The sequence below is a fragment of the Amblyomma americanum genome, chromosome 1 (assembly GCF_052857255.1).
Source record: "Amblyomma americanum isolate KBUSLIRL-KWMA chromosome 1, ASM5285725v1, whole genome shotgun sequence".
Taxonomy (NCBI): domain Eukaryota; kingdom Metazoa; phylum Arthropoda; class Arachnida; order Ixodida; family Ixodidae; genus Amblyomma; species Amblyomma americanum.
In genome coordinates this window covers 476925051-476948753 of record NC_135497.1, presented here as the reverse complement: position 1 = coordinate 476948753, position 23703 = coordinate 476925051, and the positions used below count along the sequence as shown (strand labels likewise).

Sequence of the window (23703 nt, the reverse complement as noted above, 5' to 3'; positions counted from 1 at the left end):
AGCATCGCCGTATCGGACGCCTCTTCCCAAGCCGTTCCCTCTTGCCCTCGACTCCGAGGGTATAAAAAAAGCCGCTGCCCCGGACGCCAGAGAGACTTCGATTTCGCCCTTCGAGTAACGTGGTCGCCCTGACCGGCTGCTCTTTTGAGATGCCAGAATAAACAAGTTGTTCTGTTGCCAGTCGACTCATCCTTTGCCGGGACCTTCGGATGTTTCCAGCTTTGCCCCAGGCCGCCAGGCCAACGCTACCCTTGGGGCTTGCAACCCAAATGCAACAACTGGTTGCCAGCGGTGAGATCCCGACAACGGAGGCCAGCAGCGAAGATATGCGGTCAACTGTATGCTGAGCAGCACAACGACCATCCGGGAGCAGTGCAACGAGCCCTGTGTGATGACTGGTTGCCTGCAGCGGAACGACTGCGCTGAATTCTTGGCTGCGAGGTTTGGTGAGTGCCGGACTTTCTTCTTCTGAGTTTTGCCAGGCTTTTGTTAGTGTCAGAAACAGAGCTGGTAATTGTGTTGTCGTTGCTGCCGGGTTAGTTTGCGGCAAGACAATAGTAGGCAGTAGAGAAAGCAGCATTCGGAGCAGCCATGGATTTGAAGTCGTTGCGCAAACCGAAATTGCTGGAGCTTGCAAGAGAGTTGGGTCTGGATGTCTCAGACAAACTCAGAAAACCAGAACTGCTAAGGGCTATTCTTGAGTTGGAGGCTGAGGATGACGAGCTGTCGGAATGCCTTGAGACCATTGAGGAGAGGGAGCAAAAAGAGGAGCGCGAACGTAAAGAGCAGAAAGACGAGCGCGAACGTAAAGAGCAAAAAGAGAAAGAAGAGCGCGCTTTGGAAATGAAGCGTCTCGAGGTAGAGATGGAACGCGCTCGTAATGGAAGTCAGGCACACGGTGCAGGAGAACGGGTATCGTTCAAAATGACTGACCTGATGCGGCCGTTTAAGCTTGGAGAGGACATTGGTTTGTTCCTGGTTAACTTTGAGCGAACGTGCGAGAAGCAGGGGTTCTCTCGGGAAACGTGGCCACAGCGCTTGCTCACTTTGTTACCCGCCGAAGCGGCCGACGTAGTCGCTCGCTTGAAGAGAGAGGAGGCAGAGGATTTCGACCAAGTGAAATCAAGTCTGCTAAAAAAGTACAGGCTGTCAGCGGAGGCGTTCCGTCGGAAGTTTCGGGAAAATGAAAAAGGCAGAAATGAGTCATATACAGAGTTTGCCTACAGGCTTATGTCAAACATGCAGGAGTGGCTCAAAGAAGAGAAAGCGTTTGGTGACCACGAGAAAATTCTGCAGTGTTTCGGGCTAGAACAGTTTTACAGTCGGTTACCTGAGAACGTGCGGTACTGGGTCTTGGATAGGCCAGACGTTAGTACAGTGGCTAAAGCCGCCGAGCTAGCCGAGAAGTTTGTGACGCGTCGGGCTCGCGGAGCTAAGGACGGTCAAAAGGGTGAATTTGGCTCCAAGTCTGAGAGGCCGAAGTTCACGCCCATGAGAGCAAGGGGGGACACGCGTAGTGCGGATGCGAGTGAAAGCAGTCCGACCGAACGTAAGGAGACGGCGGCAGCCGAAGCCGAACGCAGAAAGCGGTTCGAGGCGAGGCAAGCGCGCGTGTGTTATACGTGCCAGAAGCCGGGTCACTTTTCGGCGCAGTGTCCAGAAACAAAAAGAGAAGTCGTGTGTTTGTCATTATGTAGCACTGACGAGAACATGAAGCTTCTCGAGCCTTACATGCGAGACTTCCTCGTGAACGGGAAAGAGTGCCGGGTGCTTCGTGATTCCGCAGCTACAATGGATGTAGTTCACCCCTCTTACGTAGAACCCGATATGTTCACGGGCGAGTGCGCATGGATCAAGCAAGCCGTGGAAGCTCACAGCGTGTGTCTGCCCGTAGCAAAAGTGCTTATTGAAGGACCTTTCGGAGCACTTGAGACGGAGGCCGTAGTGTCATCTATGCTGCCCCCCCAGTACCCGTACCTATTTTCGAACAGGTCCGATCACCTCCTGCGCGAGAAGGGGCTTTTGTTTGGTGAGGCTAGCGTTCAGGCCTTAACCAAATCGAGAGTTCGGGAGGTCGCTGCAAAGGCGGTAGTTGCGGGGCCGACGTTGTCGAACAATGAAAAAGGGTCGGAGGGGCAGCAAGCTGATATTCCGAGCACGTCCGAACTGGATAAAATTGAGCCTGTAGCGTTGAAGGCACCAGGTACTGGAGAGGAAATGCCCGACACGGGAAAGTTAGAAGAGCTTCCGGTCGAGCTTCCGGGACTAAGCTCAGTGACGAACAGGGAAGACACTGATCAGGTCATTAGTGACTTAATCATTAAAGCACCGCTGTCGCCTGAGCAGAAAACCGAACTACACCAACTCTTACAAGAGTTTCAAGGTCAGTTCTCTGAGAGGCCTGGTAGGACTTCTGTCCTTACTCATGATATAGAACTTACCTCGCCAGAACCAGTACGATCCAAGGCGTACCGGGTGTCACCCCGCCATCGCGATATTATGGAGGCTGAGGTAAAGAAAATGCTACAGCTCGGTGTTATTGAGGCGGGTGAGAGTGATTATACCTCCCCCTTGATTTTAGTTGAGGTACCGGGCAAGGAACCTCGTCCTTGCGTCGACTACCGCAGGCTTAATTCCATCACTAAGGATCAAATTTATCCGATCCCTAACATCGAGGAGCGCCTTGAGAAAGTTAGTAGCGCTCAGTTTATTTCCACCCTAGATCTTGTCAGGGGTTATTGGCAGGTTCCACTTACAGAAGAGGCTAGTAGGTATGCGGCGTTCATTTCACCAATGGGAACATTCCGTCCTAAAGTTTTGAGTTTTGGTTTGAAGAACGCGCCATACTGCTTTTCAAGCCTCATGGACAAAGTGTTGCGGGGACAGGAAGAATTCGCTTTACCGTATTTAGACGACGTAGCGATATTCTCCGCATCCTGGTCTGAGCATATGGCGCACTTGCGGGCAGTGCTAACCCGCCTGCGCGAAGCGGGCTTGACAGTCAAGGCTCCCAAGTGCCAATTAGCACAGGCCGAGGTTGTCTACCTCGGTCACGTGATTGGACAGGGTCGTCGCCGCCCCTCTGAAATAAAGGTGGCCGCTGTGCGAGACTTTCCGCAACCGCGCACGAAGACCGATATTCGGTCGTTCTTAGGTGTCGCCGGCTACTATCAGAGGTACATCCCCAGGTACTCCGATATCGCGGCTCCCCTGACGGATGCTTTAAGAAAAACAGAGCCCCAAACAGTCGTCTGGAGCGAGACAAAGGAAAGAGCTTTTAGCGCCCTAAAGAGCGCCCTAACAAGCCAGCCTGTGCTACGATCGCCAGACTACACAAAAGGGTTCGTTGTTCAGTGCGATGCTAGTGAGCGAGGCATGGGCGTTGTACTGTGCAAAAGGGACAATGGAGAAGTGGAACACCCCGTCCTGTATGCTAGTCGTAAGCTGACCTGTCGTGAGCAGGCGTACAGCGCCACTGAGAAAGAGTGTGCGTGTCTCGTGTGGGCCGTTCAGAAATTGTCATGCTACCTAGCCGGCTCGAGGTTTATCATTGAGACGGATCACTGCCCTCTCCAATGGCTGCAGACCATATCTCCCAAAAATGGCCGCCTCCTGCGCTGGAGCCTCGCTTTGCAACAATATTCCTTTGAGGTGCGTTACAAAAAGGGGAGTCTCAACGGTAACGCCGATGGCTTAAGTCGAAGCCCCTAACGTGGGAATCCGCCTCAAAGTTGTTCGTTACTGATGTTTTCTTCCTGAGGCAGGATTTTTAACATATTGCTTTTGTTTAGTGTTTCAAAGTGATGATGTGCTTTCTTGTGCAATTTTCCAATTTGTGGACGCGTTCTGAGTGCTGCTTGACTACTGTAAGGAACTAGGCAGTAGTATAAAAGGGGAAAGAGCCTGGCAGAGCTTAGTGAGGGTTGTCTCGTGCTTGCTGACTGAGCGGTTGCGTTTCGGCGTAGTTCTAACGCTTGCTGGGAACGAGCACAAAAATGGCAACTCTCCCGAAGTGACTTTGCAGTGTCCTATGTGATCCTGAACATGTGAACGAGGCCTTCTCTGTGCGCTGCGCTCAAGCAACGTCGAGGGACGATCGGTTTCGATTACGAGCATCATCGAGCGACATCCCTCTGGACAGCGGATGCAGTCCCCTGACCATCGGGATCTCCTTCTCCCGGCGGGGCGGTCTGTTACGTCTCGCCTACGACGCGCGGTATAGCCGGCGCGGATGCAACGGACGCCGCGGCTTCGTTCATCGCGGCCGCAACGCCTCCCGCCGAGCGCGTCCAGGCAGGTTTCAGTGCCACGTGTCGTCGTGCGTGCGTGTGTGTGTGTGTGCATGTTGGTGCCCACGCTTGTCAAAGCGCGGCAGCCGGGGAGAGGAGCTCCCCAACTGGGAGGCGAGGAGGTCTGACCGGCGCCGGCCCGGCGGGCGCGCCCGTCACGTCTGGACATGTTCAAGCATCGCCGTATCGAACGCCTCTTCCCAAGCCGTTCCCTCTTGCCCTCGACTCCGAGGGTATAAAAAAAGCCGCTGCCCCGGACGCCAGAGAGACTTCGATTTCGCCCTTCGAGTAACGTGGTCGCCCTGACCGGCTGCTCTTTTGGGATGCCAGAATAAACAAGTTGTTCTGTTGCCAGTCGACTCATCCTTTGCCGGGACCTTCGGATGTTTCCAGCTTTGCCCCAGGCCGCCAGGCCAACGCTACCCTTGGGGCTTGCAACCCATTTGCAACAATGCAGACACGCCACTCTCATGCACTGTCCTTGGCGCCACACTTTGCAAGGACTAACATAAAAATTCTCCTTTTTCCCTGATACAATTGCAGATTGGAATTGTTTGCCAGCTTCTACTTTAGATCTTTGTATAAGCTGGAATTAAGTTGATAAAAACTTGAAGTCTTCAAGTTTTGTCTTCTACGTGTTCTTGAATGTGATTTTTGATTCCAGTATCTTATGTATAGTAATAACCACTTCCGCTGTCCTACCAAATGTGGTGTGTTTTGGACATTGTACTTTATTGCTTTTTGTATTTTATATACCTGTATACTACTCCTGCTTGGGGGCTTAGCCCGCGGTATGTTGTAAATAAAAATAAAATAAATAACATTCGTGCAAAAATATTTTTTTAGTTCCTATATTTCGGCAATGGTAGAGTTGGTTGCCCTGTACAATGCTCCAATAATATTGTTACGTGGCGACCAGCCGAAGAATGAGCAGAGATGAACAATGGCAATGGGATGATTTTAATGACTGCTGGCCTAGCGCGAACGCTGCGTCCCGCGCCACTGCCAGCTTTCTCGTGTTCGTGAAACTATCCGAGACTGCCGAGCGTTCGTCCCGATTGTGAATAGAAGACACCGAAGAGACGCGCTCAGTGGTGATCGCTCATATAGTTCAAATCCTCGCAGTCGGAAGGCCTGTGTAGATTCATGACACGTAACAAGAGTTCTGCAGTCTCTCTCCTCACTATTTTACAGTGTTATTACCACAAAAGGCTCAGGAAACCCTCGAGTGTATTGCTCAGCGATTAGCGTTACGCTTGTAGACGTAGAGAAACGTTCCTTTGTGCCCAATTTCACCCCCTTTGAATTATACTGAGGTGGGCGCATCAGAACTTCTCTCAGTCCTGACAATGTTGCATCGTGCAGCTCCTCGACCAGATGGTGTCACTGTTGGTATGATTAAAATTTTAGCCCAGTAATTTACAGGCCACCTCCTAGACATGGTCAATGCTTCGTTGGAAAATGCATGGATTCCAGGCAATTGTAAGACAGCGAAAATTATTTTATTGCTTAAAGATGCAAGAAAAGGATACGTCTTAGATAAGATTCGGCCAATTGCGCTGACCTTAAATTTAGTCAAATTAATAGAAAGAAAAGGGCACAGTCGCCTCACAAAACATGTTATGTCAGCGGTCTAAGGTCAGCCCACACTGGCTTTGGTCGTGGATGCTCTATATGGTCCGCGCATGTGGATCTAGAGAGCAGAATCCGGCTATCACTACGCAGAAGGAAAGTTTCATTTTTGGCCCCTCTTGATGCAGAAAGGCCTATGACAATGTAGAACATACTATTTTACTTAACAGACTTGTTCTGTTACATCCTCCTACCTAATTATGCGTGAATATCTGATTTTCTGAAGGAAAGATGCTTTTATTACACTGAGAGAACCCTATGTTCTAATACATATTATCAATAAATAGGTGTGCCGCAAGAATTGGTGCAATCCCCGCTGCTTTTAAATATTTTGGCCAGTGCATCCCCATTCGTCTGATTTAACAGTTTTAGTGTATGTAGATGACAGCTTACAGTACACTAACCATACAGTATGCTATTAAGGCTGAGCTTATAATAGATTAGCTTTAAAGCTTGACGGCCTCTTTCCCTTCTTCTTCAGAGTTCTTCCACAGTTTGCGTATTTCCCTAACTCGTTTAGAAATGCCCTAAGCTAATAATTTTGAGCTTTTTTGGTGTTTAAATTTTGAGTTGATTTGGGTGTTTTTAAACTAATAGCATGATCGTAATACCGAATTTTCTTTCATACAAGTCGAGGAGTTTCAAAACGACTGGTTGCGCGTTATTTATAACCTGTTTATCCCCCCCCCCCCCCTGTGGCATCTTCCGACACTGCTCACTGTTCAACCTTGCTCCAGAAAAAGAACACCATTATTTCCTTTTCCAGTTCATCGCTAGTCTCCTCGCTAACCTGTTTTATTCCGTAAATGATCAGGATATTTTTTTCCTGCCTCTTTTTTCTAAATCGTCTGTCTGATTCCTGTTTGTACTAAGCTGCTCCTGAAGTTCCGATATTGCTGATTCCATGTCTGTCACCTTCGTAGCCAAGACATTTAGATCCCGCCAACTGTTTCTCAGAGCCACCTATGCACTGAGTAAAACCGGAAAGTTTATTCTGTGGCTTTCTATTAATTCCGGTAGCATTTGTTTTACAAGCCGGCCACAATTTTTTTACTGCCACAAGACAACAGATCTTCTGATAATGCAATTAGGCAAGAAGCGAAACGCTTAACACAAAGTGGACAGAGCAGCAGCACTAGAAAGCGATCGTCACTCTTGTAGCAATGTTCAGATTTGGAATCACTAAGCTGGATATCAAGGCAAAAAGAATTGCTTAGCATGCTGGCTCGTTTGCTGCTGTCATGACCATTGTGCTAAAATCGACTGCTAAAATCAGTGAGCGCTTTGTTGTGTCTGTGTATAAAAATTAACGTACGCCAAGGGTATTTAGAAAACCATTCAGCAGCGTTTACCAGATAATTACAATAAGTGCTAAGCACAGAATAGACTCAGAAGAAGGAATTTTGTAGGTCGCTTAATTACCATTACCCTATGACATTTCGATTGCACTGGGTCTTCTGAAGTGAACTGCTTCTAGCCTTCCGCCATTTCGTGCGGTTTGCTACATGCTCGTCTGATGACACTTACGCGCGCAAAGATCGAAGATGATGAAGACCACGCTTTCAAACTACAGCGTGAGAGACTGAAACTTTCAACAACTTCGTGAACGCGGCTACGTGCCGAAGACGACGACATTGCAAGCACAGCTCGAGAGCTTGGCAGTTCGTAGAGGCAGGATGTTATAATTTCTCCAAACTGATTGCTCAAATTAGGGAAGTGTATGAACCGACCGGCTTAAAACTGAAGTGGCACTCCTTCTTGATGATGCGCACAGCCTCTACCTCGCGTCTACTGCTGTGTTGCTTTCTTTTTTGCGATGTTTCGTGGCGTATCCTACAACCTTTGTAAATAATTTAGTTCAGGCAAATACAAAATATTTTCAATCTTATAAACGTCATGCTTAAAAAGCTGTGGCGACAGTGTAGTGGTCTGAAGTAGCGTTAAAACCGACGCTTGGTCGAGTTGGTAAGTCGTTTTAAACAGAACAGCGAGAACTACGAGGAAGACACGACACAGACGAGCGTTCCTCTTTGTTGTGTCTTCCCCGCACTCCCTGTCAAAGTGCGCGCTGTTCTGTCTGAAGTAGCGGCCAGCTCGACAAATTTTTTAGTGCCGCCGTGAGTTTAGTACCCGCTCCCCCAGCTTCAAATTTTTTTTTATTTCTTTAGTGTCTTCCAGCAGTGCGGTGCCGGCTTTCCTCTTCAGTGAGCCTCTTATTCGGACGCATAAGATAAAACATTATTTAGGCCACTTGAAAATCAAACGGCTAGCTAAAATGTAGCATTTGGGCTGAATAATAGTAATAACTAACTCCTCGAGTCAGGAGTGAAAGATTCCTGTGCATGCCATTTTAGTACCCTAGCGCTTCCAATCCCCCGAAAGTGGCTGTCTGTTCGAAGCCTGCTTTGAGCACGTGGGCCGCCTTGGTCACGTGACATTCTGACGTCATCACAAGCTCCCAACCGTGGCAGTTGAATTTAATGATTAGTCGCGAGAGCTTCCTTAGCAACAACAGGTCTCACAAGCCCCACCGATGGCAGCACCTGCCATAGCAGGGTACTAGCGCGTAGCTTAACCGCTGCGTACCTGCACCTAGAGCGTAACCAGGACTTCCAGGTATCTGCGAATGCAGAGAATGACGAATTCTGCCGCAGTAGAAGCCTAAAATTATGAAATATCGTGCAAGCTTACATAAAAGACATATCAACTAAAGTGAGCAAGTTCAGGCCAAGCAAGAGCATAAAAAGTCAAGATAAACCATGCGAAACAGGACTAACGGTGCTAGCGCACGATAATTCATGGTTAACTCTGAGCGAAACCGCCCGTGATTTTGTTGCTTGTCCGTCTACGCCTTGCTCAAACGCTGAGTGCGAATTCCTTACCATGCCTGCTAGAAATTTGGTTCATAGAATCAGGGGCGCGATTACGCAGTCACAGGTGTTACCATAGACACAATTAAATCGAGAGATGCTGATGTTATTTGGAGAGCAGTAAAACTTTATTTTTTGGCACATCGTACAATGCAAGGCGGTGTGAACGATGATTCAGACCAAAGCGGTTAAGGTGCTGCTTTTTATTCAGGGTAAGACTACAGTGGTCGCTTTTGCCCGTCACATTGCGGCACCGCTCTCCTATACCGCAGTTGCATAGAAAATCTAATATGGAAAGAATATATTACTGTAGTGAACTATTCACAGCGTGAATAAAAAAAATTCCACACCAACGACACTAACAGCATTTGATTGGAGGGTGAAATTTCGCACAAGCATTTTTTTGCGCTGCAGCCGATTCTGTTAAACCTCACTGAGCTGAAATCAAACTTCGTTCGAGAAAAGAAGGCCTGGAACATGGGAATTCTACATCCTTACTAGGTATAATTTCTACGAGTTTTACTCTACACTCTGATCATCCGACAGGCTTGGGGCTGATAATGAAAATGTTGAATGCGGTACCATGGTTCCCGTTGGACTGGCGGCCACCCACACAGCACGAGCAGTGCCCTCTTGTTAGCACACTATACAGGGTGTTTCACTGAATACTTTACACAGTTCTTTAAAAAAGGATTGTTTAGTTAGAAGAGTGGAACACGTTCTTCGGCAAGTTGGTTCATAGCTTGAGTGGATGAAGCGCACAAAAGACACGGCACATAGGCAAAGACGGACACGACACAAGCGCCTGTGTCGTGTCCGTCTTTGCCTATGTGCCGTGTCTTTTGTGCGCTTCATCCACTCAAGTTACAAGAGTGCTTTTTTCGGGGGTGTAGTACATCATGGCGATAGAGAAGGCGTGCTGCACCAGCGTTTCGTGTTTGCCTCTTGTACCTCCAGAGTGCAGAAACTACGTCTTCCCCAGGATCTTCACCCTAAGAAGCAGCGCTTTAAAACGAGAATTCATAACGGGCGGCACAGACAAAAGCGGTAGCCCGGAGTACGGCTCTAACCCCCACCCTCGCCCTAAACAACGAATTCTGTCCTCCCTCACCTCACCATGTTGCTCCTCTCTCACTCTCGTCCGCACATATTTTCTTGCGGCCATCCTCCCTTCCTCTCACCTCACCGAGTGAAATCCTCATGAGGTGATGGTGAGGATGCCCTCATGAGGGTTAACCCTCGTAAGTATGCCCATCCCTGCTCCTGGCTCAGTGGTGCAGTGTTGAGCTTCCGGAGCAGCCACGAATGGTGCTTGTACGACCCAGGTTGTTCGCCCTGAGCAGTGACATCACAAGGTCACGTCTTGAAATTTCTCTGGAGAATTTTTGCTCACGTCATAGGGTTTACCGCTCAACTTAACGCTATAGCATTAAAGAGAGATTGAGGAGGCATTGGAGTTGTTTGATCGATAGAATACCAGTCCTAAACACAAAAACACCACTCTTCTTGAAAACAAAAGCTCTTGTAAGCTAGAGAAGAGCAAGAATTGAATTACAGGTATCGCCGCCACAGGCGAGTCTCGCAAGTACGAGCGTGATGATGAAATAAGAGGAAATCACCACAGATCTCTGATGCTTTCAAACATGCATCGTGGTTACGTCTTTGATCGTTATTGGAAATTTGTTTTGTTTTCAACAATCAGCACAGTTTTATAACACGAGGAAGAGGAAGAAACACTACCTGAATGTTGGAAATTATAGAAAATGAGCAATTGTATTCGCTACAGGCGGCCAGCTCAGTTTCGGTATATTTTGGTGTGCTTCGCGGCTATGCGTTCTTCGTGCACGTGTGGTTTCTTTATGCGCCTCGATTTATAAGGGCAGAGCAGCGGAGGACGTTCAAGAGCCTCATTAAGTGCTCATCGGACGTTCGTGCAACGGCACGAAACTGCGTAAAGGAAAAAAAGCTGCGTATAAATTGTGGTGTTGAATTGGGCAGAAAAATAGTTTCTCCCCGCTTAATCGCGGCTGACACGGTTCAATGCCGCCCGGACCCCAGCCCGCAATCGCGTACGCTACCGAGCGCACGCCAACCACGGTGGGCCTTGCTCTGAGGGCACAAAGGAACGACACATTGGCGGACATAAACAGGCATTTGTTGCTACAGCAACAATAACGCCGGCTAGCAGCAAGGTACGCTAATGAATTACTCACCAGCAAGGTTCCGAGCGAATGTTCGCCCCCGCTAGGCTGAGAGGTACTCCGCGGCCTGGACGGGACGAGAATACGAGAGCGGGTCTCCACGTCGCTTCCTCGCGCCGCCGGCGAAGAGCGGAGCCGCGAGCGACACGTCCGCTCGCGCCGACGATCCGCGCCCAAGAGCCTCTCCAGCGCGTGGGCTTCAAGCACTCTCTCGCGCAGCGACGCTGGCACCCTCTTTTGCCAGTTAATGTAACTGACAGGGGAATGCATTCCTCCTCGAGGTAACGCTGCTGCTACACGGTGCCTCGCAGAAAAGCAAACACAGGGGGCTGCAGGGCAGGTCCCCACATCCCCCCAACCTTAAATAGACCCACGCGCATTTAAGTACATGCTATGGAGGAGTCTCCTGGTCTTCGTATCCTTGAGGCACGTCTTGCAGCGGAGGTCATGCCGACTGCGTCCACGCAGACTTCCGCGGTGTTCCGAAGGCGGCGTGAATTTATCCGCTGGGACGACTCTCAATGCCCGCGGTCTACTGTGTCAGCAGGCCCGCGAATAGAAGGCCGGTGGGAAAACTGCAGGCAGTAGTCGCCAGGGCAGCAGCAGCCGGAGGTGACTGCTGACTGGTCTCGCCACAGCTGCCCCGGATGGATGCGGCGAACAGAATACAGGCCGCTGCGTCACTGCAGGCGGCAGCGAGACGATGTGCACCGGACAGCAAGCCTGGGGGGCTCACCGGATCTGATATAATTGCCGAAACGCTCTCGGCATGCCTTTAACGTAGGCCATGGGAGGGGAAACGGCGTCCGCAGGGGCCTCGTGGCACAATGCCTAAATCGCTAGCAAAACGTGCCGGGCGGCTGTGTAAACGCAGAGTTCGAGTGAACAAAGCCCTTTCTTGAGTTGAACGAGACTGCTCAGCTCGTATGAGATTACAAAAAAAACGGGCGCTGGCACGCTTGGCATGGCACGCTGTGTGGGGTTGAGGTCAGTGAACGCAGGCCGCAGTTATTTGGGAGAAGTTCGTTGTCGGAATCGGAAACGGGGTCCAACGTAAGGTTTTGCAAACGTAAACGATGCGACGACGGCTGATAGAGGTCAATGTCCGGCCGGAAGTAGTCATTTCGACTGGTTCTAAGTGAGAGCGCAGCGTTTCCCGCCAGCAATCACAGAGTCCTTGTTTCTCTCTGGCGGCCCTGCCATGCGTAAAGGTAATACTAACTGGCTGCGCTTCGCGTCGCTGTTGGATCATCTCTTTTTTTTCACCGTTTTAGGGGTGTTATTTTGAGCACTTATGCACATCTAAGCACCTTTCTGTTCTTTACTAGGAGCGGGTAATTCGTTTCTACATAAAGACTATTTATGCGAGATGTGTTCTCTATACACCATCTGAGAGACGCAAGCCCAGGTTATGCGCCGAGTTCAGTTGTTCCAGACATGATGATCTCGCAGACCCACAAACTATGAACCCATAACTGTAGAAACTGTACAACGCAGCGATGAATTTAAGTTTCCATGAGAGCACTTCTCTGTATGTTCAGAGAACGTGAGGCTTTCTATTTAAGGGTACGTGTTTGTGTGAGGCAGAAATGTTGGTTTATCAGAAGTTACATCAGAAAATTTGTTCTCGTTTTACCACAAGGGCTCTTTCATTTTGAGAGAGTGGGATCAGTGTGCAGTCATCATTTAATTAAGAACAATACAGCCACTGATTTCTGTATGAAAAACTTGAAATTCATAGTGTAGGGGTGCATTTATTATGTTTCCTCGGAGAGACGGAGCTGCTGTGACGGATCATGCCGCATGCTCAGGCATAGCCAGAACCAAGAGAGCGAGCGGGGAAGTTCTTCGCCTTCAGGCGCAGCGTACTGTCTGCGCGCTGTGTCTGGGCTTGCGGGTAGCGGAACCCGTGACAGTTGGTACATTACAGCTTCTTAGATGAAAAAAGTAGCTAGCCTGGCGACTTATGGGCAAGAACAGAGGTGTTGTAGCATGGCTTCAATCAATTTACATGGTGGTGGTAGTGGTGAAAGCATTTACTAATTTATATATACCGAGAGGTGCTCGGGGAGAGGCCCCTAATGGGTCTCGCCCCTTACAATACAAGCTTAGTTCGTCATTCCGGCCCGCATAGGGTGCAACGGGCTAAACTATGTAATTGAAAGGATAGGTTTGCTGTAAAGCAAGATATAGACCATGATATTGAGCAAGCACTTTCCGCGAAGGGCTGGGTGTTGGGGGAGGCACCCAGAGCCTCAAAAAGGATTCAGCAAGTTAAGGCGTAGCGGCTTCGAACGTGTCGCTATCATTTTTTTCTTGCCACTGCTTCTGCGTCGTAATCAATCGAGCGAGCTGACTGCATTCTTCGGCGTACGTGGCGGCGTCGGAGAGCAGCGTGGACTCGGAAATGCAGGGGTGATAGCGAAGAAGAGTATCCATTGTGTAGGGAGGGGGCGCGGTTGTACAGAAAAAAGAAGGAATAGATACCAGTGGTTGTTTGCGTGGCAGTGTTATACGCGTAGGTGTCTAAGAGAAGAACCTGCAGTCATTAGCACAGTCAATAACGGCATGATGGGTGGGAAAGAAGTGGCATCAAAAAATGATGTCTTGTGAGCAGTGATGCAGAACAATAAACTCGATGATGCACAAAACGACTTCAATGAGGACACGGGCTACACACGCGGCTGACGGATGAATACCCTGTGAGGAGGAGCTGTAGAGCGAAGTCAGCAAGCAGGGTGATCACATCGGGGAGTCAACTGTGGAGAGCTTCACTGATGACGGATACTCCAGCGAACGTGTCGACGAGAGCGAGAACTGCGGCGCCTTCCATGGACACTGCGATTACGTTAGCGGCACAACCGGAGGACCTGAATAGTCCGAAACAAGCGCTGTTCTTTCCCCTAGAACTGCGACTGTTAGAACGTCGAAGCATCAGAGAAGGGGAACAGCGACGATTGAAAGGCGATCGGCGAGTGGCGCAAATTATAAACTAGAAAAGACTAGCGCTGTAGATTAGCGGGATCTTAGGTTCACGCGTGAAGTTGCGGTCAAAGGATGTCTCCAATTTTTGAGTTGCGTTTGTATTTTGGTCGGGGGCATATTCGCTGGGCTAGAAGCCACGCTCAAAAAAGGACAGAATGGCATACAATCCGGCCCCCCCGAAATTTGTGAAGCCGGCGATAGTAAAAAACTGCGTTCGGGGTGCTCTTCAGAAGGCCTGTCACCATAGAATGGAGGAAACTCTGCAGGCACAAGACGTAAGGTTGGACAAGGCCGGTTTCCCTCATGAAACAGTGATGGGAGCCGCTGAAGGCTTGATGAATGAAATCAAGCCAGGTGGGCGCTCTGCTATAGGAGCGGAAAAAGCGGCACCAAATTGAAGCGAGAAGCCATCCCGAATGTGCATCAGCTATCACACCGGCTGAAAAAGGTTGGAGGGAAGTGCAGTGTGAATGTTTTGTTCACCGCTCCTGAGAAGCTTGTTCGCATGTGCAAAGGTGTGAATGAGAAAAATAAGACCGCCTGCACTACAAATCATGAGTGCAAGTATGTACAGGTGCCCCAAAAGTAATACGGAGCACGCGAGCTGCGGCCTGACTGGAATAAACTCAATGCCAATGCGCTCTATCAGCAGATGCGCGGCAAAGAGCGAGGGTATGTCGGCATATCCGGCTGCCCATCGCGATAACTTGATCCTCGCATTATCGCTGCCACTAGCAAAGCTGCGCTGCTGTCATCAGTGCTAGCTAGGGGCGCTTACAATACCTCATGCAAGGGTTTGTTGTTCGTCCGGGCTGTGCAGAGAGTTGGCGTTCGGCAGCTTGCGCTTTTTGCTTTTCCTTTCCCCTGGCGGACATGGATGATAGCAGCGCAGCTTCGCTCGTTGAGGCGATTAAGCGAGCATCAAATCGAGACGGGTCAGCCGGATGTGCCGACGTCTCCCTACTCTTTGCTGCGCATCTGTTGACAGAGCGCGCTGGCATGCAGTTTTCTTCATTTCGGCCACCGCTCGCGTGCTCCGTAGTACTTTTGGGGCACCTCTACCTTGCAGAACTGGTATTATATACCGGATTCCACTCTCTTGCGGGAAGTGCAATGTTGGGTAGTAGGGACGCTGCGTAAGTGATAGACTACGAGCACACAACGCAGGAGTCGATTCTTTAGCGGGACCGGCTTTTTAGCCAAACACTGTAGGCGTTGCGGGTGCGTGCCAGCATTTGAAGCCACGTGTGTGCTCGGTAGGGGGGTACTAGGCTGCACAGAGAGATATGCGAAGCCTGCTATATCATCAACAAAGGAGATAACTGCGTTAGCACGCCTTAACTCACCCTGTCTCAAAAAGAAAAACGCTATCTGGAAAAATGTTTACCACGTATGCATAAGTGATCTGTTTCCAGCCACACTAATGTGATCATGACCTCTATTTATGTGTCTTTCTGTGAAGTACAGAACGTAGTTGATGTTTGGCGCTTGTCCTGTGTACTTCTATTTCTGTGTCCTTGTCTATGGCGCTAGTCTTTTCTTATTAATAATGTACAACCAACTAGTCCAGCTTTCAGTCTTGAGGGCGCTAATTAAGCGATCGGGGTACACAAAGGGGGACCGGGCGGCCTTCTCGGCGAGGATGTTTCGGCATCGTACGGCTAGAAGCGCAGATCAGGTCGAGAAGGTGGAAGGCGCTGGTGGCAAAGCCGCGCGACATGGACGAGAAGACCACAGGTGTAGCAGATTGGTCGTTTGACCGCAGTACGTCAAGTATTCGTAGGATGTGAGCGGGCTCTTGAGAACAGAGCATGAGACGGGGACTCAGTTGACGGCGGAGGACAAAAAGAAGGGGCGGCCTGGCAGGAATTGGGTGCTGGCTGATGTCGCAGCCTAGCCAGCGCTTTGGCGTACGTCAAAAGTGTTGTCAAAGGGGATTCCTGTGCGGGAGCACAGGACTAGATGGTAGCACATCATCGAAGTGGTCCTGCACGGCACAGCGCATAGTAGGGGCCAAAGACGGGGCTGAATCAGGAACATGGTGGGCGGGGTCATGGAAATGTGAAATGAGGCACAGCAGGCGGGTCCCTCTTCGTAACCGAAGCCTTTGGTTTGGTACAGCAGAGGGGAGTCCTCAGGAGTAGGACCGCCCAGGCCAGTGCGGAGAGGGCCTCGTCGTGCACACCAGAGCGCAAAGTAGAAGCGCGCTGCTTGCGGAGCTCGTCGTAGCCATGGCAAAGGTTAATGACCTCACTGAAGGTGGTAGGATTTTTCGCGAAGACCATCTGAAATCCGTCATCAGCAAAGGGTTTGAGGGCGTGATGAATCTTTTCCGGTTTATATAGAGATCAGCTGTATCTCTCTCGCATGTTGGCGCGCTAGACTAAGTGCACGCGATTTGGAAGTCGCCGACGTATATAAATACATATTGAATTTTGGGGTTATTTTCGCCAAGAAGTTCTTTTTTAAACAAGCACCATAACACGTATAATGTACCTGAATCAAGTTCCTCGGAAACGTGGCGCCGAGACGTACTAGAAATAAACGGTTCGAAAGAAAGTCGCTCGAACATTTCTGCTTCCTGCCACGAATGGTAGGGTCTGTCAAGTCGCGCATGCTCCCGAACCATTATATAGTCTCATAGGATTTCTACAGATCATAGAAGTCCGCAAGGCAGTGTCGTTTGTGTAAAACGCTTCTCGGGCTGTATTTTCAAGCCGGACCGGAGGATCACTTTTGTCATGCTTTTCTAAAGCTGCACTGATGATCGTCAATATGCACACGAAATTCAAGAACATTAGCCTAATACTCAGAACTTTCTTGAAATATTTGGTGCTACAGCTCCTCAGGGCTATGGGCCTCTAACGGCTAGGCCAAGTTGATGAGTTTCCAGCTTTCAAGAAACGCAAATTAAGTTTATTCTCATACGTCTAGCATTTCTCCTATTACCGTTATTCTCCTAAATTATATCAAAACTGCCTCTATAAACGGTTCAGGAATATGACAGTGCCTTCAAATGGCACTGCTGTAAATAGCAAAGATCATAGGTGGCCACAGGTCTCTCCTTAAGAGGTGGGGTGGCGGGGGGGGGGGGGGGCAAGTTTATGGTAGCGCCCGTACAAATCTTCTGGGTAACAAATACCAGTACGATACAAAACTTGAGGCCCGTCTCCGATGTCTATCAGGGGAGCCACTGCCTCTTTGTCCCCCCCCCCTTCCTATGCGTACTCCTATAACAAAGATACTTGCAAATGCAGCTTCGCTCTGCCGATCACCGCGTCACTTCGTGTGTTGCTCGCAAAAGGCCGGGGCCGTTGGTTGCCGCAACCGAGAACGGTGATGAGCTGTGTGGCAACGGCGAACAGCGATTCGCAATAACCGTAGTTTGGTTCGGAAATCGCGTTTAAGCATAATCGCGGTCGGACTACCCGTTTGACTAATTGTAGGCCATGACAAACTCACCCCGACATGATTATCTTGAGGTCTTTAGGTCCTTTATAAATAATTTTCGTTTGAATTTCTTCTCCGGTGAACCAAGACCTAGTGCCAGAAAAGAATAATACAAAATAACACATATCAAATTCTGCGAAAAATGACGCCTAATGCGGCGCATTTTGAAGAACTCACGTGCACACTACTTAGAGGTTATGTCCACGTCATATTTGATATGCAGAGGCAGGAATAGTTATCGCGATCGTTCAGAACCCCCTTCTTTTCAAAAAAAGAGACACCGCGAAAGGATAAGAATTTGCTGAGCACCAAGTCACGATTTCCTTTTGAACAGTTGCTTTCTTTAGTGACACTCGGTCAAAGACAAGTGCGCAATAATTATAGCATGCAAAAGTACTGCTCCTTTCGGTGTCACGTTTGCGAAAGCAGAAGGTATTCATTTGTAATCATTCTTTTGCACTATTTATGACCGCAGTATAGTCTGACACAACTCAAAAGCACAGCGCCAAAAACCGCTAAAAGGATTCCATCAGTCAATGGCGTCGACCTATCGTTATGACGTTGCTGCTGTTAATTCCTTTGTGTCTGCTAGTGTGAGATCACACGGAGCTGGCAGTTGGCTGGTGAAACCGGCTCTAACCCATCGTCACATTAATCAGTCGATGGCTTTGGCTGGAGGGCCTCATTTGAGAGGAATTTACGCTGAGTTCATGAGTTGCATCTCATGGCAGAGGAATCACTCATGTCGCTTAGGGTAGCCTGTCTGTAACTATACAGAGAACTGAACACGCCCACAATTTCATGGTGCTTATAGTGGTATGATGTTGTTATTAGGTTGTAATGACTCCACAATGTGACGTGACCTATGTGGCCCATCTATGTTGCCGGAGCGGACGGCTGCTCCCGCCGCTCCGGCTGCGAAGCTTCAAATAGTCGCCTACGCCGACGCAGCAAAGTTTGTTTTTTCTGGCATTGAGTACTCATGCTCTCGGATTAAAAATACAACTGCTAATCCGAAAATTAGAGGCTAAATAGACCCACTCTTCGGCGCCTCAAGCGCGCTGTGAGGGAAAAAATGAATGATCAGGAAGAAAAGAAGGAATTGTGAAAGTCGTAATAAGAAAGTTGTTATTAACGTCCGCCTAAGCGAAGCCATGCACGGCTACAAGGAACGTTATACAGCTTTCACAAACGCTTCCAGTCAAATAATTTCTCCTGCTCCAGGAACGAAACTGGGACCACCGCCAAATCGGGTTAGTCGCTGTACAGACTGAGCTGTCTATCTTAATTATACCATTCTTGAATCGGGAACATCTCACCGCAATGCTGGAGTACAAAGCACGCCATAGCTTAAGTGATTCCTTCATATTCTTTGATTTGTTTTGTTGCTTATTAAAGTCATTTAGACACCCCCTTTTTCTTCTCGACCTTTCTTTATTGTACAAACTCACCTGTTACGCTGCAATTATAAAAGATCTCCTGTATTCATCTCGCATTATTAAAGTTGGAAGTGCCTTGTGTTCCGTTTGTTCTCCTCCCTCCGTCTTCGTCTCTTAAGCGCACAGTTGTTTTACAGAGAGCAATAAAAACGTATGGCTAGCCCACTGCTCCGGCACCTATGACGAAACTTTCCTCCCACATCCCTTAAACGATTGTTCAGAAAACAATGATCGGCACTAGACTTATGCCTCTTCAGCATGGAACCTTAGCCGTGCCAAGCACACTATTTTGTTCAAACACGTTCAGAACAGTTTCGCTCTTCTCATTCTTCACAACCGCAGTTGGAGTGCAAGTATCTCAGTCATGAAACAAAGGCTAAATCTATGCTCTATTGCTCTCACTATTTTCGCTTTGGCCGATTTTATGAAATATACCGCAATAATATTCACTTCCGCGATGAACTAATCGCTGATTCGTCGTGTGGGCTTGTGCGAGTTATCACCATTTACTGCCACACTCACGCTGTGCCGCAAGTTTTCTTCAACGTCGAAGACGGGATCAGAAGGACCTCCTGGACTCATCGCCATTACTGAAACCCCGCAACTGAAATAACGCAACTAAAATTTAGTTCCGCCTGCAATGCCGGTAGCGGCGCTATGGTGACTCGGACACCGCTGTACGCCAGCTATGATCAGAGTTATCCGCTATCGTGATCTGCTTCCGCGCCCCGGCAGTAGGCGTGTGTTGATTGGTCCCGACCTAGTAGGAGCGCGCAGCTGGCCGGGCACATGGCGCCATCTGGTGCTCCCAAGGCGATCTGCACATGCTCAGTGGCGCTGCGCAGAAGCTGATCACGGTAGCGGATCACGCTATGCGGTAACTTTCTAATGTAGCTTGCGCACACACCAAAAAAATCTCGTGTGGGTAGAGTGCCGCGGCGTGAACTGTTCAGAACCTCTTACTGCCTGTGAAACAGGATACGAATTCACCATTCACTTGCGGCTCGATGCAGGGATGTGTGAATTTTGCCATGAAGTACGCACTCAAAATTTCGCATTTTGCATATAGATACTGCCCAGTTAGCCGGAAGTGAAGTGGGCATGAAGCGCTTAATCTGAGCGATTAAGTCGCACGGTGAAGCTCGCGGCACTGCATATGGTTAAAGATTAATGCTGGTAACAGCCTCGACACGCACAGAAATGTGGGGCAGGTATGCCCACCTCAAGAACGGAGGTGCGAGCTATATAAAAGCTGCAGTGCACAGCTGGAGATCCGTTCATACGTGAGACTCCCTCAGTGAGCGAACGCTTGCACAGAGGCTCAGCTTACCAACAGAGAACCTACCGCGAGCATAGCGTCGACGCGGTCTCCTTGTGGACAGCACTGTGTCGTCGCTCAGCCGAACCGCCGCTCCTCCCTTCTCATGCAAGCTGCAACTACCTGCGACGGTCAGCAAAAGGGGACGATGTTTGCAGGGGCTGTCCACCAGAAAGCAGTGTTTACTCGCCGCTGGATTCTTCTGAGATGAGCTGCGCCTCTCAGGCGCGTGAATTCGACCCTCTAGACTCTTTCGCTTCTTCTTCTTCGATGGTAGCGAGCGTGAGGAAATGTATAGTTCAATGCCAGTTATTTGCATCCACATTTGTTCTTTTCTATAGCGGAGAGCTGTGCAGTGTTTTCCGGGGGACAATTTTCAAGTTTAAAATGTGCAAAAATTTAGTTCTATACAGGATTTCTTATTTACGATTTCTTTTTTCATCAACCCTTTCTCTTGCCTTAAAAGGACTCTGAAAGGGGCTCTTAATGAAGGTACAGAATTCCTCACGCCTCAAGAATTTCCTCTAGCAAGAATTGTTTTAATTTGTTTTTTGCAAACTGAGTATCCTGTAGGTTTGAATTTCAGCGTCTTCGCGCCGGTCTACCCACTCGGCCCGACCGCATGCTGCTAACGCGCGCGGGAACTGCGCGATGGGGCGGAGCTTCCTGACCCACCGGAGTGAAGCGAATGAGTGGCTGCGGCCATGCTAGCTGCGTGAGGTCTGAATCAATTCAGCTAATAACCATTTATTAACTGGCACACGCCAGACCGTGAAACAGAGGAGGGCGCGAGCTTGAAAAAGTAGCCGCAAGGCGCTCGCCACATTTGCGCGCGATAGTGAGTTGTGTTTTGTGTAGAATTGTGTTATATGGTCGAGCCTTTCATGACAGCGCAATGTAATTACTGAGAGTTTATGTACTCTCCTCAGAAGGTGTTTATGGCGCCTTTAACTATGCTTTCGGCCCTGGTCTCTTTACTTGAGGACAAACAAACGATAACTTTTTGGTATACTTATAATGAAAATAGTCACTGAAATCGAAAGCAAAATCGGTGCAAAATTATTGCTCTCCTTATATTATTCTACTCTTCACAATTCCATTTTTTATTTTATTGAGGTTTAAAAAGACGAGAAAGTTGGCAAATGACACGACCGAGCGCTGTCATAGGAAGTGCGATTTCTGACGATTTTTGTTCTATAAGTACTTGCTTGGGCACGCTGATAATTTTGTACTCTTTTTCAACTTTACTGAAAACACTTTTTCCAACTAAATATTTTTTGCTTAAAATAATAATAAATATAGTGCAACGTTCTTTACACGTCCTCATATGAGGATGCCATGGCATGGTAGAATGCGTGTCGCAAGCTGAAGCTCGGAAAGGCTAGTTCCAAAAATTCTTACAGCTGCATTAAAGATCTGCATCTCAGACCTTTTTATCGATGTGAAAACTTCCTGGAACAATTGAAGTTGCAAACATGCCGAATAAGTATATAAGATGCACAAGTTCAAAATTCTTGGGCATTGCGGAAAGTGACCATGCCACCCAGTGTACTCATAGAAATGGTCAAGTCTTTCTGTGCGGTCAACACTCAGGACGTTTGGTGCAACCGTAAAGGTCACTGGCTATTCGCAGCCAAGAAACAGAATCGATTCAACCCAGAAAATTGTGACGAGACACTCATTATCACGTTGAAGAAAGGATATGTACAGTAGCGCATGAGCAACTGAACAGTAGAAAAACAAGCGCTCCAATGCTTTTTATGCCTCGTTCACAAACCAAAGGCAGCGACGATCAAAGTTGGTGTTGACTATAAGCGCACGTGTGCCGAGTATTGAGTACGTGGCAATTTCGCTGGTGATGTCCCTGGAGCGCCTCTGCTGATAAACGCCAGCGGGGACATCAAGTTCTGTCATGTCATGTCTAATCCGAACCCGCAGTCGCTGTACGCGAGGTCCTGCACCTTTATGCACGATGGTATAGCTGCTCGTGTGACCACCGTCGCTGAACGTGCGGTCGCTCGCATGTTACCACTAGGGTCAGCTTACACAGACGACTCCTTCTCCCAGTTGAGTGTGCTGGATCAGAGAGAGGTTTGGATCGAGAAGCTTGTTGCTCTTGACGGATTCGTCGCTCTTGATTTCTCCAAACGTCACGACGATCCAGCTGGCGGCGTCGCCACTGAAACGCCGTGTGGGCAGGACACCAACAGTTCTTGAAAGCACAAACAGCACGTCAGTAGACAAGTAGGGCGTCAAGAGCGATGTAAGCGGACGAGACGTGGGATAGCCTGCGTATACATTTCGTCCAACACCACCCAGAAAGACACAACATATTTAATGGCGACTGTCTTTAAGCAGTACGATAATGTCGACACATATTCGCGTGTAAATTCGGCGTTCTCATCGTCATTTATGAAGATATTTACGCTGACGCTAATCAATAGCGGTGGTTACCGGAGTTTAAGCACACACCTCTCGGCGTCACGATTGTGAACAAGCCTCTCCAAGCAACCGCCAGAAGCGCCAAGTCCATCTCCCAGCTCCCAGATGTAGTTACTCGCCGTCCTGGGCGAAAGCACACGACACACGCACGAAAAATGTATGTTTATCAAAGAACTGTTATTTCTTTACGCAATTAAACACAGGTCAGCAGGCATGCATTCCTGCATTCGGGTTATCTATGCGTAGCAAGGGCTACGCTGATACTTTATTCTTTCATGAAATAAATGAAAGGTGATGGTGCATACAAGGGGTACTTATCATGTGTTTTTCAGCACATTCAAAAGCATGTTTACCTTTGCTCAGAAAACAACGAACACAAGGCGTTCACATAGCGCTTCACATGTTGAGGACGTACATGGATGCGCGTGTCTGCATGAGCGCGTAATAAAAATGAAGAAACAAACAATATGCAATTTCATAAGACCCGCATTCTGCACTGAACAGCCCATTCGACGGGCGAAGATAAAACAAAATCGCTTCACCGGCCGCGTAACAAGCACACACAGCCGTTGAGAGGTTGCGGTTTTGAACTTGCTGCGAACAACGGCTACACGCAGCCTTAGAGTACAGAGTGCGAGGAGAAAGCTTAAGAGCTGGTGTTTGTGACTAGCCTTTCTCTCCGCCATCTGTTTTGCGTAGTTTTAATTACCAGACCCTTCGAAATGTCGCCTATGCTCGCCGCGTTGCTTTCCTTGTATATTGACGGTAACTGTCCATCCAGGCGGCGAAATAGCATTCGCTCAGAAGTGCGTCACTCGTCGCGGCTGCAGGAATCTCTGTGTCTGTGCCACGTGCACCTTACATTCACGCGATTCTCTGGCTTACAAAAGCTTTGTTTTCGTTCAAAAGGACATATTTGCTATGAGGTGATTCTACCCTATCAGTCCAGCCGTACCTAGTATTCCCTTTCAGTGTCCCTAGAAGACATCATTCCTGTCGCATGAATGTTCAACAAGGGGCATGGGTAAAAGATCACGAGCCGAGTTCGTGCCCATTGCAACCACTCGGCACTGACGT

At 48.8% G+C, this 23703-nt stretch overlaps 1 protein-coding gene across 3 annotated transcripts in view; it reads right to left on the bottom strand.

Moving 5' to 3' along the window:
- The window catches only part of LOC144104816 (uncharacterized), a 68268-nt gene extending 47834 nt beyond the window's left edge, over positions 1 to 20434 (bottom strand). For all 3 annotated transcript variants that reach the window (XR_013308634.1, XM_077638017.1, XM_077638030.1), the window contains exons 1-2: positions 20212 to 20434; positions 17440 to 17517 (exon numbers count right to left, since the gene is read on the bottom strand). Coding sequence is in view for 2 of the 3 variants with exons in the window: in XM_077638017.1 (XP_077494143.1) it covers positions 17440 to 17447 (8 nt within the window). In the remaining variant the exon portion in view is untranslated. The remainder of the gene's footprint in view (positions 1 to 17439; positions 17518 to 20211) is intronic.
- Positions 20435 to 23703: the final 3269 nt, after the last annotated feature.